The sequence below is a fragment of the Podarcis tiliguerta genome (assembly GCF_965153285.1).
Source record: "Podarcis tiliguerta genome assembly, chromosome: 2".
Taxonomy (NCBI): Eukaryota; Metazoa; Chordata; class Lepidosauria; order Squamata; family Lacertidae; genus Podarcis; species Podarcis tiliguerta.
The window spans coordinates 50,096,080-50,116,760 of NC_139535.1; the positions used below are offsets into that span (position 1 = coordinate 50,096,080).

The window sequence follows — 20,681 nt, forward strand, 5'->3', positions numbered from 1 at the left end:
ACAGGTGGAGTTGGACAGCATGTTTGTGTGTGTCCTTAGGGGTTGCTTTTATCTCTCTTAAGGAAAAACACTTTCCACATATAACTGGGTCATAAAGTAGAAACTGAAGGTGGGTGGGAGAGATGGTCTTTTCGAGTTCTGTGATTCTATGCAATTAAAACAAGCCACTTCTCCGCAGCCGCAGCCGGGAGACATAGAACCATCTCGACTCTCTCCCTCCCCGCAAATAAACCCGGGAAAGGAACAGACGAGCGCGACGAGGATTTAAGCGGCTGAGGGACAGACTACGCCCCCTCGCGAGGAGGGCGAGTTGCCAATCCCGGCGCATGCGCGGCGGCGGCAGGGCTCTTGTGGCGGCGGCGGGAGGGGGGATTGCCGCGGGAGAGGCGTCTTCGGGTGCGCGTGCGCGGTGGTGCCCCTTTGCTTTCGACTATATAGGCGGCGGCGGCCAGAGCTGGGTTGACACTGAGCGGAAAGAGCTGGAAGGCGAGGGTTGGAGGGACGCTAATTGACGGGTAAGGGACCGGTGGCGGGGGGGAGGGCGGCGGATAGGATGGCGGCGGGGGGCGCGTGAGGGAGGGAGGCCCGGTTTCCTTCGAAAGCGGCGCTTAGCCCTCGCTTGCTCGTGTCCGAGGCGGCGGCGGCGGCCCAGCCGGCACTTCTTCGCTCCTGACCTTGCCCGGCCTCGGATGGACGGAGCTGTCCGGGGCAGGGGAAGCGGGTGGCCGCTTGGGGCGCCCTTGGCCGCCGAGTCTGGGCGAGATGCGGAGGGGCTTCTCCTCCCCCTACAAAGCTGCCCCAAGGCGAAAGGGGCCGGGAGGGACATCTTCGTCCCCAGGAGGGGAGAGGGAAAGCGGGGGGTGGTCCTCCTCCTCCTCCTCGCCCCGATCCCTCTGTGCCCCTCGCTTCGTTTCCACCGTGCGCCAGGGGAGACACGGCCCTCCTTCACTGGCAGGCTTTCGATCGGCCACAGCGGAGTCTTCACTTCGGTCCCCCGCAAAAGAATCCGAGAAGAGGAGGAAGAAGTGGCCGGGTTGGGGCGATCTCGTTCAGCCCTCGGGGATGGAGCCTCCCTAGATCTGCCCGTGTCAGTTGTCTTAGGAGACTTGGATGGGGGTTTCCGACAAGTTCCGCGTCCTCTCCACAAACGTCCCTCACCAATAAATTTTCCGGGTTTTTAAACGCCTTGCAAACAGAAGTGTTGGCGGGGTGGGGCGAGGTCTTGCAGGTTGGCGAGTTTATTGTGGCATATTCTTAGGTGGGCTAAAGCTCGCTTCACTGAACCCATGAAATATTGCCTGTCCAAATACTGGCATCTAGCGTTATCTGTCATTTTGGGCAAGCACTCAAGGCTGGCTGTAGTCCACAATGTGCTATGCCGCAATAAGTCTTTGTAAGTTTTAACATGCTGCAAGACTCTTTGCGTGCAACGTTGCAACAGATCCGTAGGCTACCCTTCTGGAACTGGTGAGTCAAGATTCCTTGGACTGCCTATCCTCCCAGTTTTTCTTTCCTTCTTTTGTCAGTCAAAGGGTCATATGTGAAATTATCCACTGCTGAATTACTATGCGAGTGGTTCGGGTATTTTGGCTTGTAGCTCAATGCATGTGCAGCTATTTAATCTTTGGTGGCACTATGTTTTTGTTTTCTGTTGTTTGCTTTTGCTTAAAGGTTGCTTCATGCATTGTAAACATCTTGAACTGGAGGGGTGTCCTTTGTAGGACTGAACCTGCAACTGTGTGGGTAGATCATAATATGTTACAATCTTGTGTGCATCTAAAAGCTGCAAGCACATCCAAAAGTCACTAACCTATGTATGCTGGTCATCTATATGTTTGTCATATGTGAAGTGACCCCAGTAGTTCTTGAAGAAGTCTTGTATACAGGCTGTCTCTCTTGCATCTTTGTATGATGTTAAACTACATTGTTTTGTTATTTTCAGCAAGACTTTTGAAAACTCTTGAAAAATGGAAGCTGTTGTTCGCCGCTGCCCATTCCTGTCAAGGGTATCCCAGGCTTTCCTGCAAAAAGCTGGCAAATCCCTTCTTTTCTATGCCCAAAACTGCCCTAAAATGATGGAAGTTGTGACTAAGCCTGCTTCACGTGCCCTGAGTACTTCATCTGCTCACTGTCAGCAAACTGAAGAAACCACTTCTACTAGTGAGAGTAAGGCTCAACTTTGCGATTTTGCTATTTAATACTGCATCATAACTTGAATCTTTCTTGAAATGTTGTCCTTACTAAATTGAAATACAGCAGTGAGCATACTTCTGAAATCCAATGGAGTTGCAATACCATTGGCCTGATCTTATTCATCCACAAGAGTTTTTGCAAAATACTGATAGTTAAACCTCCTAGAATTGCCTGCTTGTTTGTTCAGCAATTTAATTTATTCTACAGTACTCTGAAACTTAGGGTGAGATCTAGTAATGGCAGCCTGTGAGTGTAACAGCCATACAATTGGGGAATGTGGGGGGACATTCTTAATGTAGTGCAATGGCCAAATCCAGTGAGTGGGCAGCTTAGGGCAATAGAAATGTCAAACAGAATTAACCTGTGATATCCTGTTTTATACTGTTATACTACTTCTGCATGAGTAGCAAATAGCTTGCACAACAGTGCCAACTCTCCTTGATATGGGATCTTGCCCATAGTGATTATAATAGAAGTGATGCATTACATTTTAAAATTAACTTTTTATTGGCAGTATGTTTGTAAATGGTTTATTATTTCAAGGCAATATGATGTTAGCCAAGTTCACTTTTGAGAAAGTGGTAGGCTGACTGAACTTTGAACGTCCTTTTCCCAGTTACAGAGGCCAAAGTATATTGTAACTCGCTCTCTGTACAATCTAAGAACAAGGGTGAAGAACAGTACAAAAATTATTGCATATGGTGGATGACACTGATGAAGCTTTTGCAGGGCAACCTTCCAGGGCCCACATGCCAGCAGTAGGGGGGGGGGGGCAGAGACAGAACTGGGCAAAGCAACAAATGGAAATATTACCTTTGAACAGTACCCTAGTTTCCACACACACACACACACTGTCTAGGCAAGCAAAAGGCATTATCAAAGTTTACATTCCAGCCATGCAGTAGTGTATGAAGTGGGACCGGTGAGGAGAATGGCTAGTGTGGCTGGTCACGGCGTGTGGTTTGCAAAGAGATTCAGGGGCCAGATAGGCTTGCGAGGCTGCATTTGCCCCTGAGCCTCAGGTTCCTCATTCTTGATTTAGGGGCATCTTAAATGGCAAATGACCTGGCACCACAGTTTTGCCTTTTTTGAACTTTGCTTTTGTTGCTTAAAATATCTTTAATCACAGGCTTTTTACATGCTGTTGAAATATGTTTTCATCACTGCATCAGGAAGTGCTAACTAAAGGCAAGAGCCTGGCAGGAGAAACTTCAGGAAACAAGAACTTAGGAAATACTAACTCTACAAATCTATGTTTTTCATTAGAAGAAAATCCCACTTAATTAAATGAGGTGTACAACCCTTCAAAGTGTGCATAGGACTGCAGTCTAAGGCTTTTATCCTATATACTGTAACTTAGAAGTAAATCCCATGGATTCAGTTGGATTTCCTTTTAAGTAAATGTACATAAGAGTGTGCTGCTGGTTCTCTTGAACACTTGTCAGTTAAAACTATATGTTACACACTGTTATTGTGAGGCATAGCCCTGATTTTTAAAATGGTTCTACAAAAGCAGACTTCTCATTAATGAAAGAAAACTGTTGTGTGTTCAAATATACTGTATGTCAAAACTAATAATGGGACTGATGTAACTATTCATCCATTTCTTCTTTGCACAATACTGGTCCGTTTTTTAGTGTTCCCCTCTGAGTATAGTGTTCCCTTTTAGTTTTACTGTTCCCCTTTAGTTTTCTGAGTATAGTTTGATATGTTGCTGGGCAGGGGGGAGAGTGTAGTGTTTCCGCTCTCTGAGTATTTTTTTTAGTTTGGTTAGTCAAACAGTGCTTCTGAATGAAAATGTTTTCAATCCTTACAGTATCTGGATAATATTTAAGGTATTACACATAAAATATATTTTAAGACACATACAACTAGCACCCCTATCAAAATGAGTACCTCAGATACCTTTGTTGCATACTAAACACTTTATTCTTTTATTCAAGAGGCCAAAAATTCACCAGATGTGGCCCAACGAAACATAAGCAGATCCCAACTTCCATTGAGCCACCCACCTGCCGCTGGCCAGAGTGCTAGCCAAGCCACTGTGACGAAATGCCCATTCTTGGCAGCTCAGATGAACGAAGGGAACAGCAGTGTTTTCCGCAAAGCTAGCCTGGAACTCCAGGAGGATGTGGAAGAAATGCAAGCAGTAAGAAAAGGTATCACCTTTTTGGAGGTTTAATAAAATTTGGTTCTAATCGTGCTAGGTAGATTTTTAAAGAGAGGAGACAAAACTGAACAAAGTTTAGTCCAAGTTTCTCAAGCTCTTTAAATTGTGTAGCTCTTGCAGAATCCACATGTTGCACATCCTTTGGCTTGGGTTTTTCTATCTGCTTTATTTACAGTTAATTGTTGGTGTAATAATAATGATCATAGTTCTGAAATCTGTCTGAGCCAAAGATCTCTCTTTCTAATGGTGGTGTTTCCTGTAAGTACAGTTATGAAATAGAGGAAAACACTTCGGGACAGTTAATTCACATGCTGCTTTAAATGCACTGTAAAATAACAGACTTTCACTTGCCTCTGCTCTGAAAGCATGGCTACTTTTAGGGAAACACTAATTGATTCTCAGTGACTTGGACTTTGAATAGGCCACAATACAAGGAAGAAAGCAAGTGGACACCAGTGTAGTGCTAAGCAGTTGTTCATGTATAACTATAAACTTTCGTTGTCTAGTTAACTAGAGTAGATTCATGCAGCTGAGTTTTATTGGTTGGATTTTTGGGGGGAAATATGGGATAGTCCTGAATTTGAAAATAACTAACACACATAAAACTGGGAAGATACCTATCATGAAATGAATGGTAGAGGGCTGAGAAACAGTTATCCCCTATGTGAATCCCCAGCACTGCCAGGACTTATTCTGAAGAAAAAAAGTACTTGTAATCGTTAAATATACTACTTCATTCAGTTACAGTAACATTTTTTTAAAAACAACTGCATTGTTTACACATGAAATTTAATTTGAGCTGTCCAATCACTACTTTAATTTTCTTATGCCACCTTGCTATGTAGAATTTGCCAAAACACCAGAAAGTACTGTTGCGGTAAACACTAAGATGGATGGGGGAAATCCAAATGATGGCTTGTTGAAGAAATTCCAAGATATGATGTTGAAACAGAGACCAGAAAGGGTGTCTCATCTGCTTCAGGAGAACTTACCGAAATGTGAGGCACAGTCTTGTTTAAATCAAAAGCTTGTATAAACTTTGTTGGTTGTTCTAGCTGCTTACATGTGCTAATGCCTTCCTCTTCTAGCTGTTTCTACTTTCCAGTATGATCAGTTCTTTGAGAAAAAAATTGATGAGAAAAGAAAAGATCATACATACCGTGTGTTCAAAACTGTGAACCGAAGAGCCCAGGTTTTTCCCATGGCAGATGACTATTCAGAATCCCACAGCAGCAAGAAAGAGGTGTCTGTCTGGTGCAGCAATGATTATCTTGGGATGAGTCGTCATCCTAGAGTTTGTGGAGCTGTTATGTAAGTGGTTTTTAATTGACAGTAAAATGTTGGCTAATTACATTGTGTCTTTTTGAAGGCTACCCAACACCATTGTTGGTACAAGCAAATTATTAAGTTATAGGTCCTCTTTAGTTATTAGGGGACCTTTCGTCACTGTCTTTTCTTTGCAATGATCCACCCACTTGTCTCATATTTCCACATGACACCAAACTGGTTTTAAAAGATTAAATGGAGTCCCACTGTATTTCTTAATACAGAATGCTTCTCCTCTAATTACCACAAGTAGTTTGCTTATAATGAAGAATGTTTTTTTTAAAAAAATCTCAAGCTGTTAACCTATGAGATTCCCCCCAAAATTATCCTAGTTTGTGCTTGGATTTATCACTCAGGCCAACTCTTTAAAACTCCCCTACATGAATGGGAATGCAACTTATTTGCAAATGTGAGATTGCTTCAAGTTGTGTTTAATGACCCTGTTGGAACCTTCCTCACAGGGAAACACTGAAACAGCATGGTGCGGGAGCAGGAGGCACCAGGAATATATCAGGAACCAGTAAATTCCATGTTGATCTTGAGAAAGAATTGGCTGATCTCCATGGAAAAGATGCTGCTCTGTTGTTCTCTTCTTGCTTTGTAGCAAATGATTCAACACTCTTCACACTAGCCAAAATGTTGCCAGGTAAATCTAACATGAATATACTGTTCTACTGTACCTTGAAGGAATTGCTAAAAAATATATATTCCATGGTACATTCATTTCAAATACTGTAAAACACCAAATTGCACCAAGATTGCCCCAGATTAATTCAATACAAACATTTAAACTAGCTTGGAATTGAACGTGGCTAGCAGTTTTATCAATCCAGCCAGGTTAAGTGCATGTTAATGGTTTTTGCCACCTCATGGAAATTGTATCAAAAGCTTTGAACTGAAAAAAACAAACAAACTAGATGTGTGAAGACAAAATGCAAGTATAGTACGAGCGCATAGCGTGTAGGGTTTTGTTCCAAGGATTCCTTGTATACATGAAAATTGCTTATACCCAAACCCTTGGAGCTGCCCCAGCAGCTAGCAGGTGAGGAGGAGAGAGAATCCCCCATACTCCCATAGCCTGTGCACTGGGCAGGCTTTGCCTCCCAAGTAAAAGCAGAAAACATAGAAGTTCTTTTTATGCCAGGTAGTCCCAAGTGGCCCAGTGCAAAAAGAGCTTGCTGGGCACATCCCGCTTGACACACTGGCTCTGGGAGGCTAGGGATGCTCATATGAGATCTTGCAGGAACTTGGATGGGCCCCACAAGATCGTGTGCAGAAATCCCAAAGCTGGTGCGCTAAGCACGCATTTCCCCCCGCGGGCAAGATAGGGAGCTTAAAAGCTCTTTACGCACTGGGTAACCCCAAGCAGACCCAGCAAAAACATAACTTTTAACCTCTCCACCAGGCTTGGATTTAACTTGCGCAGTTTCAGCCAACTTGTTGAAACTTGCTCAAGTTAAATGGGTATAAGATGCGGCTGTACAGTAGCTATATTTGAAGGTACCACTTGGTTTTTTGTTTCTTTACATATTTTCCCTATGTTCTGGGTATCTAATGACACTTCCTATATAATGTGTGGCCACAGCAGTACCGAGGCAACACTGGGTCATTCCTGCCCTGCTCACTCACTAGATTTCCTGCTTAAAAGACTACCTTGTTCAGTGATGTTGCTTCCCTTCCAGAATCATAGAATGGGGTTCTCCTAACAATTCTGGATTTGACCAATAGTTGCCAGGAAAATTCCAAGAACAGAATTTGAAAATTGAGGTGACTTGCAAAAGGCAGGACCAGCTGGGTAATATCTGGGTTCAAGGTTTGAACCCGCTGCCTTCTTTCCCCCAGATACAGTAGCTTGTTTGACAGGTTCCCACAAGAATCTTATTGCTCTAGGTTTCTTTACATTCAGGTTGGGATAATCTGATCTCTCTCTAGCTGGATTAGTGAGTTGTCCTAATCCTATCCAGTTACAGATGATCAAGCTGCAATGTGGTATTTGACTGGCCTCTCTCTCTTTCCCTCCTCAGGTTGTGAAATTTACTCGGATGCAGGAAACCACGCTTCTATGATTCAGGGGATTCGAAACAGCAGAGTGCCAAAGCACATTTTTCGCCATAACGATGTTGGCCATCTCCGAGAACTGTTGAAAAAATCAGATCCATCTACTCCCAAAATTGTTGCATTTGAAACTGTTCACTCAATGGATGGTATGCTTGCTATATCATGCTCCAGGTCCTGAAAACTTGGGAAGACATGGGTTCTGAAATGCAAGAACTTGATATATTACTATTACCTTGTTTTAGGTGCAGTCTGCCCGTTGGAAGAGCTTTGTGATGTGGCTCATGAACATGGGGCAATCACCTTTGTAGATGAAGTACATGCCGTTGGGCTGTATGGAACTCACGGTGGAGGCATTGGAGACAGAGATGGGGTCATGAATAAAATGGATATCATCTCTGGAACGCTGGGTATGTGCACACTGGTGCTGTTCATTCTAATTTTGAGTAAGAGTGACTAAGAATGAGCCATAAAACAGAATGATCATACCCTTGTAATTCCATTTGCAAGGATAATTTGTATTTGTGGTAGGTCCTCCATTCCTGCATTAAATCAGTGTATGTGAAAATGTTAGTTGTTTTACAGAGTCCTCCTATCCTTACCCTGAACTTAACTCTGTAAAGTAGAACATTCTTAATCCTGAAACCTGACATGGGAGTTGTGTAAGGAGATTTGGTAGGAACAGAAGTAGTAAATCTATGTCGTAGCAACAAGTTTTACCAGTTAAGGCTATTGCTTATTGCAATTTCAAAAGCTGCAATGAAAACAATGTACCAGTGGAAGCACTTTACCTCCACAAATTTTAAGGAACTATGAATCGGCAGTTGGTATTACATAACAACTGCAAAGTTGTACCCACCCCAGACGGCTTGCTCTTATTATGCAAGTGAAATATATGCTTTCTCTGTAGATAATAAGACACTGTGAAAATGCTGTTAACACAAAGTAGCAAAACTAGTAGAGAGGACTGAATATTGTTCTAATCTTTCCTAATTTTTTGGTCCTAGAAGCCCTCTTGGTGGGCCAGTTAGAAAACTGCTCCTGCCACTGAAACCTGTTTGACAGTTGTTTTTAAGTGTCACCATGTGATGTCAAAATGTACTGATTCCCCAAAGAAGGCTTCATGTCTGCCTTTTCAGATGTGGTCAGGGGTTTTCTTTATGCAGTTTCCCTGTATACATGTGTTTGTGTGCGCACACCTTTAAGCAGCTTATTTAAAACTGGGGTGGTAGTTCTGTATTGAACATACCACCTTACTCTGTTGCATGAAGACTTAAAACAGCTCTCTTCTGTAGAAGAGGAATCAAAATACTGCATTGCTTGTTAAACATCTGCTTTTTACCAAAATTAGTGGTTTGGTATCAAAAGAACTGTATGCCAAGGAAAAAAATAACCTTTTGCTTGTTTTTCCTGCAGGCAAAGCTTTTGGCTGTGTAGGGGGTTACGTGGCCAGTACAAGTTCTCTGATAGACACTGTCCGTTCCTATGCTGCTGGCTTTATTTTTACAACGTCCCTGCCCCCCATGCTCTTAGCTGGCGCTCTTGAGTCTGTGAGAATCCTCAAAAGTGCAGAGGGGCAAGTCCTTCGCCGCCAACATCAACGCAATGTTAAACTCATGAGACAGATGCTGATGGATACTGGCTTCCCTGTAGTGCACTGTCCCAGTCACATCATTCCTATCAGGGTAAATATTTAAGGACTTAATCCAGTACATAAAAACTCCATTGTTCTTTTATGTCCCACAGAAATTTCATAATTAAGTCTGTATGCATTTACATTCTTGTTGAACTCTGTAGAATATGGCATCTTCCCCAATTCCCCAAGAGGCATCTTAATGGTTATGACTTCAGCAATCCCCCCCCCCCCACTGTTTCAGTTTAAATTTATGCATAAAACAGATTGAGGGAGTAGGAGATTGATGGCAACCTGCATTTCTTTGCTTTCCGGCCCAGGACCCACAGAATACAGCAATCTGACATTGATTAGGGAAGAGATTGTTATGAAGCCCACATGGTCTGTTGAAGGAACCCGGGATGGGGATACCCTGAGGTCTCCACCACAAGAGAAGTGTACAGGAGTATATCACTGGCCTTGGACCACACACATGTGCTTCGTTCTCCCTGCCTTTTCCGCTTCCACCCCACCCCAAAGCACTTGCCTCCTAGTTTTAGCTTGTATCTTACTGGTTAATAGTTCATGCAACTGGCAGTGTCTAAGTACAGGTCTTTGTAACTATAACTTTTGGAGTCTGGTCATGGGAACACCTACTTGGTCCTTGGTGGTGCAAATAATGTATTTTAACAGTCTTGGAAACATGTCTAGGAATAATCTTTCTGCCTCAGGTTTCAGATGCTGCTAAAAATACTGAGATCTGTGACAAAATGATGAGCCAGCATAGCATCTACGTCCAAGCGATAAACTACCCCACTGTGCCACGTGGGGAAGAGCTGCTACGTATCGCCCCTACCCCACATCATACACCACAAATGATGAACTATTTTATTGGTGAGTGAACAAAGACATAAAAGCACAGCAACATTTCATAACACTTTTCTAACATTTACAATGAAAACCTGATAAATCTGTAGTGCTAAAGAACTATTTGGGCACTTACTACTTGCACAATTCCAATCATGCGTGGCAGAGAGTAGGGCTGTCATATCCACAACACCCCTTATTCTCATTAAGGTTGAAGGCTGAAGCTAGGAGCCCATTCTACACTCAGACTCCCCCATGTGACTTTGAACCCTGCATGGGGAGGCTTTTATGTGGAGCATGGCCCTGCAGTACCCCCACATGTAACTGGAATCCCCTAAGTAATTAATGCTCAAATAGGGTTGCCCCTACAGAAAAAATGTGCTTTGTCCTTAAGGTTGAACTGTCATAAACACGAGAAGCAGGATGGGTGACTGCAAGTACCACTTCCTAAAATGTACATAAACTTAGACAGTGCAATATATAAAACCGAATTTGAGACCCGTAAGGTTTCTTTGTGATCAAGTTAGATTGCTCTCCAAAAGTTTCTGTATCAAGGAAGCACTGTGCTGGCTTAGTTCCACTTGTTTGTACAGCTGGATATTTCTTTAATAATTATGTCAAATGATAAGGCTAAACATGGTACACCATCAGATCCTCACCCTAGCTGAGTCCTTGCCTATTAAATTGCATGAGTCTCCAACAGGCAAACTGCAGCTGTGCTACGTGCAGCTTTCTTGCTTCTTTAAAGAAAGCCATGAGTACATGTAGACTCCATAGCACTGTGCCAGTAACACAGTACTGGGTTAAAGGTAAAAGGACCCCTGACCATTAGGTCCAGTCGTGGCCGAATCTGGGGTTGCGGCGCTCATCTCGCTTTATTGGCCAAGGCAGCCGGCGTACAGCTTCCGCTTTATTGGCCAGCATGACTAAGCCACTTCTGGCGAACCAGAGCAGTGCACGGAAATGCTGTTTACCTTCCCGCTGGAGCAGTACCTATTTATCTACTTGCACTTTGACATGCTTTCGAACTGCTAGGTTGGCAGGAGCAGGGACCGAGCAATGGGAGCTCACCCCATCGTGGGGATTCGAACCGCCGACCTTCTGATCGGCAAGTCCTAGGCTCTGTGGTTTAACCCACAGCGCCACCCGCGTCTCTCAAGTACTGGGTTAGTGCCAGTAAATCTGCTATCTCTGTCCTTACACACACAAGCTTACTAAACAGTTGTTGGCATCCATCTGTCTCAAGAGACAATGGAGTTCATCTCTGGGAGTGAAGTCAAACTGAAATGACCTCTTCGTGGCGCAAGCCTGGGCAGTGTGTATGGAGGTCCTGGACTGCCCAGATGACAAAACCCCCTCTCGGCCTCACTGATGTGATCCAAAGGAAAGTTGAGCAATATGTTTGGCACCAGCTTGGCTGCAGGAGTTGCCGGAAGGAGGCATGCAAGGCTCCATCCAACCATTTTAGAGACTCCACTTCAGATTTGTGTAGGGTTTTGGAGGCTTCCTCCAAAAGGGAATATTGTCTAGCAGAATTGAGATTGTTTCTCCTAGTAAACCTGTAACAGGGAAAGGGCCATGAAACCTTTGAACATAACAGGGTCATTAGTGTTTTAAAATGCAAGGCTACTGTGTTAAAGAAAGCTAATAAGGATGAACCTTGTATTAGTTGTTCTGCGTCTTCATGCTACGGATTAGCAAGAGTGTTTGCTTTGTCTCTGCAATTACCAGAGTTTCCTTCTTCTCTTGCAGAGAATCTGTTAGCTACTTGGAAGGAAGTTGGCCTGGAGCTGAAGCCACACTCCTCTGCTGAATGCAACTTCTGCAGGCGACCCCTTCACTTTGAAGTCATGAGTGAAAGGGAAAGATCCTACTTCAGTGGAATGAGCAAACTTGTGTCAGCGACTGCATAAAGCAAACTATAGTCCTATCTATGTCTAGTTGTCTAGTGTTCAAATGTTCACTGTAGCCTCTTTCCTGCATATGACATGCATTTTATTCCGTAGCTTAAGAACAGAATTCCTGAAAATAAATTTTCAGATGGTGTATACTACTTCTGCATTTTATGGTGGTGTTTTCTTTTCCCATCCTCTAATTATAATCATTGCAGATATAACAGATAGCATGTTCAGTTAGCAGTAGAAACAAGCTGCGGTCCTGTTAATGAATAACTCATCTAGTCTTTCAGTTGTGCTAACAAATTGCCTTAACGGACTAGGCTAGATGTTACTAAGCTGGCAAGGTTCTGAACCTGGGTATTCTTTCTGCCTGTGCCAGGCCCTCTAATACCAAGAAATCTAAAAGCCAATAGGAAAGAGATGTTATCCTTTATGCAAGTTTAAGAATTTTTGGGGTATTGGGGAATGAGTAGGTTGCATACTTGTTCTCCAGTGCCATGCATCTACCTAAAATGAAAGACTTTAACCAGTAATTGCTCAGGAAGAAATGCAGATGGGGGGCGGGGAGTAAATGCAGAAAGAAATAGCACACGTGTACTATCACTTGGGGTGGAGAGGAAATTTTATCAGAGCTAGTGGAGTTTGTCCCCAGACAGTTTTCAAGTCCCCGAACTCCAAAAATGGATTTGGGGAAGGAATAATGTATAGACACCCAGGAGTAGAGGGGAGAGGATGAAACCGCTTTCCATGCACAAAGGTACCCGGGGCCTTGATGAGCAAGGTTTTCCTGCAGCTTTTAGTAATTTTATATCTAGTACTTCAGCCTCCCCCAAACAGATGTTGTCTCAGCTGAAAAAAAATTGCTAGATTTTACATAGGTGTGCACATACCAGTATCTATATAAAAGTGAGGATGTTGGGGTTGTCAAATGCATGAATTAAGTGAGTCATAAATTCTGTGAGGACTTTCCTCAAAGTATGAGAGAGACAGTGGGATAAGTCAGAGAAACTTGGATTATTGTGTTCTCTCTCTCTCTCTCTCTCTCTCTCTCTCACACACACACACACACACACACACAACATAGGTATGATTATTTACAAAAAAAAGTTTCCAAAGTAATCGGACCTTGAGAAAGGAGTAGGGGAGAAGTGCAACTCCACATACTATGTTCAGAATGACTCTTCCTGTTTCAAATAAAGGCAATGGTCTCTAGTGGACTGAGAGAAGCAAACAGCACTCTCAAATTACTGGAGGTAAGAGTTATGAACACACAAATCCCTTTCAAGCCATTAGAGACATAGCTAAGGATTTGGTATGTTTGAATAACTAAAAATTGCATAACAGTAGGTGAAAAGGAATTAGTAAAGGGTGTGTCAAATCTATTTAGTAGGAAAAAACATTCCAACCACACATCGTCTACTAATCCATGCATATATTTGACCCAGTGCTCAAGGGTTGGGGGGTGGAATCAGTGGGGACATGCAGGTGGAGCTGGCACCCACAGCCCCCTCCTCCTCTCACTCTCTCTGCCCCCACCTTTATTTCCCCAGGTGTTCTTTTGAGAACCTGGATAAGATTATAGTCAGACTATAAACCCTATTATCCATTGCTTGGCTAATTTCCCAGCTCCATGACTGCTTCAACAGCTCAAGTTTTCAAATGTACTTACCAACAAACCATTCAGAGTCTTTCATTATCTGCATTCCCAAATCAAATTCCTAAGTGGAGGGTGGATATTGGTTAGCAACTATTAGGAAGTCATATTCCTCCCCGCCCCCCCCGCACATATTTGAATTCAAGTCAAAAAAGATGCTAGCAGCTGTTTTATAAAACCTGGGCGGATTGGTCTGAATCCAATAAACCAGATGTTATTTTAACCTTTTGTGTTTTGCCTTGGAAAAAGGAAAATCCTGTGAGAAATTAAGCTTCTGTGTTCTGAGGGAAGATGGTCACATTTCTAATGCCAACTTTCCAGTGAGCTCAGAAATAAGCATTGTTTGAGCTTTATAGTGATCCTGTGAGGCAGCTTGTCTGAGGGCCAGTCACGAAATGTGAGTGATAAATATCAGGCCAAAGGACACCTGTGCTCCTTTCTTGCATTCAGTTTTCTCTGTGCTTTCGAAATATAATTTGGCAATATGTCTGACCCCAGACATCAATGGTGAAAGGCCAGCGACAGCCCTGCCATTAGTGAGGCAGCCCGTTTGGGGTGTCATGAAAGGCCTGCACATTAGTAGTGCTTTAACGTATTGCTTTATTCTTACTTCCTAGGCGAGATGCTTGTGGTATTTTTCTAATTCAAGCATCAAAGTAACTTGGTCAGCTTTGGGTACTATGCACCTTGCTTGGGGGGAAAAGGTGAGGGGCAACCATTTGCCGTTCCATCTCAGGCAGAAAATTGTCTTGGGCCAGCCCTGTTAAAGGCACTCCTGAATCCAGTTTGGAAACCATGCTGATTTCAAGCATGTGGTCTTGTCGATGGCATAGAGAGGACCCTCTTCAGCTGTGTTGCTCTGCAGCTCAGTACACTAAAGGCAAAAAAGACCACATCAACAAGGCCCCAGAGTAGGTTTGTGTGCAGTATCTTATATTTCAGAGTACTGCAAACACTGGTCCCTATTGGTTTATTGGAGGTGGTAGAGAAACGGGAAAATGTTTTGGCCTGACCACTGAGGCTTCTGCATAGGACCCCTAAGAATACTATTCTGGCAAACGCTGAACTTAGGAAACCAGGTAACACCCACCCCGGGGGCACACGCCCGAGTGTATGTATTGACAGCATGAGCCATATTTTCCTGTTAACAAAAGAAACTACAGTCTCAACTTAACCTCCTCCTGCCAGTGTCAAGCTTTGTGGGAAGAGGGGAACTGAGGGAGCGTGTTTTGCGGGCCTGCAACTTCCTTTGTGGAAATATTTCTTCAGTCCTGCACTCTTTAAACTTCTGATGAAAAAGAAAAGAGCAGCTAAAACAGTTTAGATTTGTGTTCGCTATATAATCAGGCGGATGAAGGTAGAAATTAGAAGCCTGGTTTTTTGCCCTGCTGTTGCTTTCCTAACATGTGGTGCTCTGCATTGGAAATTGATAAGTTCCAGAACGCAAATCACTTGTCGTTCCTCATTACTAGATAAGGCACTGAAACCTACATTATTGCAGATTACAATGGAATCTGCATCTCACAGCTGCAACAATAATAATAATAATAATAATAATAATTTTTGTTTGTGTGTTCTTGTTCAGAACAGTCAAACAAAGATGGGAAGGGCAGATGTCAACTCTGACCCCATTGCCACTCTTGCCCTCCCTCATCTTTCTGTCATAGTAGCACCAGAAGCTGCTTCTGTTCAGGAGAGGGCCAGGAGTCTGGACAGCTGCCATGGTCTTCAACAGGGCTGGCCCAAGGCATCCTCCACATTTCAGATATCAAAGCCAACCAGACTGTCACATGAATCTTACTTCAACACTGGCAATGGGCAGCATCCTCCACTACCCAGCAGTCTCACTTAGGGGCAGATCATGTGGCGCACAGTTCCTCCACTCCTCAGCATCTGCTGCCATCTCACTCTGCCTAATAGTAGAGCCGGCCCTGCTCTTCATGGATTTCTCATTTTCTCCTCAGGCGGCACTGACTGCCCACATATCAAGTGATCCTCTCACTCTTAAACTGCTTTAAAAGCGTGAAGAGTCTCACTCCTTTCTGGTCTCTTCACCCACCCAACCCACATTTTCTCTCAAAATATTTTGTTTTTCTCCTTCCACTCCGCTTCTGCTTCAGCATGGACAGAGGACAGAAACTGCCCACACTCCACCCCTAGATGACAACTGAGGAGAAAAGAAAGGGGAAGGAAGCACCTGCTCTCTCACACTCTGCTGCTGCTACTACTACTAGGTGGCTGTTCCGGGGAGGGCTGCATGAGCCCAAAACTTTCTGTTATCCCTTGGTTGGGCAACACCACCAATAAAATAATAAAATCAGAAATGCATCACATTGGCCAGCCTAGCGTATGTTCCCACTTACGATCTTGCTTGACTCAGGGTTGACCCTATCATTAGGTCAAATGGCACAGCCATCGCAGGCAGCAGATGCTGAGCAACTTAGAGCAGAATGGGATGTTATGTGCCATAAGCTAGTCTGCTGAACTCAGGTATGATGGAGGTGCTGCCCATAACCTGTGCCAGAGTAACATTCAGCTGCAGTCTTGTCGACTTCTATACATGGAATAAGGAGAGAATCTTGCCTTTTGCCTCAGGCAGCATAATGTCTTAGGCCGGCCTTCCTTGGCTTCTTGTTACCATGCAATGATGTACATTTAGAAGTTGAAGGCTGCAAGAAGGGGCTACAGCCCTCCTCAAAATTGGTTGGGAGGTGGCTGAGCACCCCCAGGAATAATCAGGGAAAGAAGACTGTTGTTGAAATCAGGGTTTAAGTGATGCTCTGTAATGTTATTTTCCAATCAGTTACAAGGAACATGATGCCATTCTTTCCTTCTGCCAATTTGCCCTTTCAAATTGACTCAGAATATTAGTTAGCCATTTATTTGATTTATAACCCCTACTGTCCCAGGGACAAGTGACGTGTTTATAATTTTTTTAAGATAGTGATGAAACCATTCCCATTTCAACCAGAGGGGTTCAACAATCCCTCTTCCCAGGCAGCTCTGGAAAATGTAGTTGTGTGAGGGAAATCGGGGTCTCCTAACAACTCTCAACACTCCATAGAATCATAGAATCATAGAGTTGGAAGACACCACAAGGGCCATCGAGTCCAACCCCCTGCCAAGCAAACTACAGCTCCCAGAATTCTTTGAGGGCAACCATGACTGTTCAAAGGTATCATACTGCTTTAAATGTCTGGTGTAAATGTGGCCCTAAGTTAGTCATGCTTATTAACCATGTGGGTGCATTGAGGAAGACTGCAACACTATGTTGTAAGAAGTGAGCTTCTCTCTTCATTACATATTTGAAACGTGCAAATGTTTGGAATATTATTACACTGATGAGGCTGTTCCTGCAAGTCACTTATCTGATATACAACACACACACACACACACACACACACACACACAAATAAATATATAAATATAAATAAATAAAATAAACAACTGTGTTTACACGAGAGTCTGGATGTTATGCATAGCTGCCTCAAGCTACAGATGTATTATTTTTGACATAGGGCTGATGAACTGGGAACAAAATTTGCAGTCTGAAAGGGGGTCCCCAGGATCTGTGTCCCCCCCAATAATTTGTTGCTCCATTTCATAAATGAAAATGCCCCTAGTGGTCATTGAGATAGCTTGATTTATCAAGAAACCACTCTTCTATTTTACCGCTTCTTTTCTTCACAGCTTTTGCCAAAATAAAAAATATTTTTAAAGTTCACAAAACTTAAAAGCACAAGCATCATGCGTAACGCATACAATTTCTACAGAACGTTGTTAAAAAAACAAGAACGGACAATGTTGTTCTCTCTCTTGCACATTGAGCAAATACTGTACCCCAACAAAATATATTAGAAAAAATGAACTGCAGTGTAACAACCAGACTAGCACACTTTTGCAGCCTTTTCCCAACACATCAAGCCATTTCCATCACTTTATTTGGCACACATGTTTCGTCATTTGACATACATTTAAGGTGAACAGGACACTGCCCCAGCAATCTCAGTGTGCCCTTTGCCAATCTCACCTCTTCTTACTTAAAACCCATTGGCCTCTGGCTGTGAGCTTTCTCATTCTCCTTAATTTCAGTCCTCCTGTCCTTGCAGAACTCAGCAAGGAAGATGATGGGATAAAGGTAGAATTAGTTGGCTCTGCCTCTCAATGACTCTGGCTCCACCTACTGTTGGTTTCTCTGCCTTGCACCCTACTAGTCCCCAAGGGCTGCAGCCGAACAAATACAGCTGTCTTTTGACTATAAGTCACCTGGCCGCAGTTGTTTCATCAGAGGGATGAGAAGGAAAGCAGGACTATTCAGAAAGTCATTTCCCCCCTGTTCTTTATGCATTTGGACACCTCTTAAGATATCTTAACCAGATTCTGTGTGATAGTTCCTGAGCTCAAGAAGCAGGTTTTCATCTATTTTGGGGTACAATTGGACACTACAGTGGTACCTCGGGTTACATACGCTTCAGGTTACAGACTCTGCTAACCCAGAAATAGTACCTCGGGTTAAGAACTTTGCTTCAGGATGAGAACAGAAATCGTGTGGCGGCGGCGGCGCAGCAGCAGGAGGCCCCATTAGCTAAAGTGGTGCTTCATGTTAAGAACTGTTTCAGGTTAAGAACAGACCTCTGGAATGAATTAAGTATGTAACCAGAGGTACCACTGTATTGTGAATCAAGATACTGGACTGAAACCTTCTAAACTGCACTGATTTTGTTACCTAAGCAATGCTGGGCGTAAGGCTGCTCATTGCTTATAAAACAATACTGGAGTAAGCTGTTCCACAAAGCAGCTTGTTAGTTATTTTCCCCAAATTGTCAGTATTTGCCTTGTTGAGAATAAACAAAGTGCTTAAGGGAAGGGTTGCCCAAATTCCCGAGGCATAAGCGCTTTGGAGAAACTCCCTAAACTGAAGGTCTAAACCTCCCTGTGGTCAGCCCTTGTGAGAAACTGATAACAAGGTACACCGTCCTTGCATTTCTTTGCCTTTGTCTATTTCTTTGTCTCTACAAAGAAAGAAGGAACGTTTTCTTGCAAAACATAGGATTATTATTCATTTTAGTAAACTATGGAGAAGCATAATTGCCCTTTTACTCATGGCTGAGGAAATCTTAATAATTTGCATAGCAATTGTGTTGCCATGGCTACACCAGAGTTTCCTGCAGCCAGCCTGTGTAAAGTGGGGAAAGGCAGAGCACATTCCTAAGCTTCCATTTCCACACTGCTGATAGGCAGAGAGGCCTAAGGTTCATTACAGCCTTATTAAAGCAGAGTGGCACAGTGGTTGAAGTGCTGAGATGTGGATGCAGGGGAAACTAAGGTTCAAATTTCTGCTCAGCAAGTTGGACAAGTTACTACCACTCAACATAAGCCACCTCACAGGGTCCATTGTGAGGATAAAATACTTCTCACAGCTTTCGTGAGACAGAATGGAGTATAACTATCCCAAGCAAATGACCAATACTTCTACATTGTGTTTTTGCAACAATTTATTTCTGATAAAATGATCTGGCCCACAAGAGCCTTAAACCGACGATGTGTACTATGGCATGCGAAAGCTTCTACCTTAATAAATTTGTTAGCCTTTAAGGTGCACCAAAACCTAGTTGTTGCTGTTATTTTTGCTACCACAGGCTAACATGTGGCTACCCGTCTGGAAACAGCCAATGTAAAGCTAAAGCTAAAGGGACCCCTGACCGTTAGGTCCAGTCGTGGATGACTCTGGGGTTGCACACTCATCTCGCTTTACTGGCCGAGGGAGTCAGTGTACAGTTTCCGGGTCATGTGGCCAGCATGATTAAGCTGCTTCTGGAGAACCAGAGCAGCGCACGGAAACACCATTTACCTTCCTGCCGGAGCGGTACCTATTTATCTACTTGCACTTTGACATGCTTTCGAACTGCTAGGTTGACAGGAGCAGGGACCAAACAACGGGAGCTCACTCTGTCACGGGGATTCGAACCACTGACCTTCTGATCGGCAAGCCCTAGGCTCTGTGGTTCAACCCACAGCGCCACCCGCGTCCCTGCATGCCAAAGTTCACATTTACCGTAAGATGACTGTCCTGAAATAAGGGCAACTGTCTTCAGAGCAGTCCTGTCAAAAGCAACTGACCCCGATATAAAATTACAGTATCACAAAATGTTCCATAATTTATAAAGGGCTGTGACATGACACGTCAGCAGGTGGTGCTGCAGAATCACAATATTTAGGACTCTCAAGTCAAGACCATTGATGCTTTTCATTTTGAGCAGCTGAAACAAAAGTCCTTGCAGGAGCCTTTGAAGTGTTCTAATATTAACCCAGTATTGTCCCTCTACTGTAACTGGTGGCTGCTTCTTGGGGGGCTCAGGAAGGGAATCTTTCCCAGTGCTGCTTTTCTTCATTGGATGTGCTATGGGTTGAACCTAAGACCTTGTGAATGAAAAGCTTACACTCTGTCACTGAGCTATGATTCAACAACTGCTTTCATTCATGTTCTTTCTGATACTTCACATTGGTTCAGGTGTGCGAGGCTCCCCACCCCATTTTCTAGTATGGGGTTGTTCCCTGGATTCATGTAAAACACAGGTTGCTCCATCAAGCTAGAATTCCTCCTGCCTCTTCTGTTCTCCTGGTGTCTTAGGAGGGTGCCAAATGCCCTATGGTGGGTGCAACTGCTAGCGGTTGCTGTGGCTGAGTGGCCAGTAAGCGGTTTGGCAGTGTATGCAATGTGGGCCCAATCTCAGGGACTCCATCTCTTTTACCCCCTGAGTTGACCTTTCCCCCCAGAGAAGCAAAAGGTGAGTGTTGCCCCCCCCCAGTTCCCCTGGTGGGGCTGAACTGTTTCCCAGACCCGTACCATGCAATGAATCATGGTGGGGTGTGTCAGGATACCCAGATTGTCACAACACGGTGTGC

The 20,681-nt window shown here is 43.8% G+C and overlaps 1 protein-coding gene across 1 annotated transcript; it reads left to right on the forward strand.

Moving 5' to 3' along the window:
* Positions 1-297: 297 nt before the first annotated feature.
* Positions 298-12,276, forward strand: ALAS1 (5'-aminolevulinate synthase 1). Its single transcript, XM_083429436.1, has 11 exons — positions 298-515; positions 1,943-2,166; positions 4,137-4,352; positions 5,209-5,361; positions 5,452-5,674; positions 6,151-6,335; positions 7,714-7,893; positions 7,990-8,154; positions 9,161-9,429; positions 10,088-10,250; positions 11,976-12,276. The coding sequence occupies exons 2-11, from the start codon at positions 1,968-1,970 to the stop codon at positions 12,134-12,136; spliced, it is 1,914 nt and encodes a 637-aa protein (XP_083285562.1). The 5' UTR covers positions 298-515; positions 1,943-1,967; the 3' UTR covers positions 12,137-12,276.
* Positions 12,277-20,681: the final 8,405 nt, after the last annotated feature.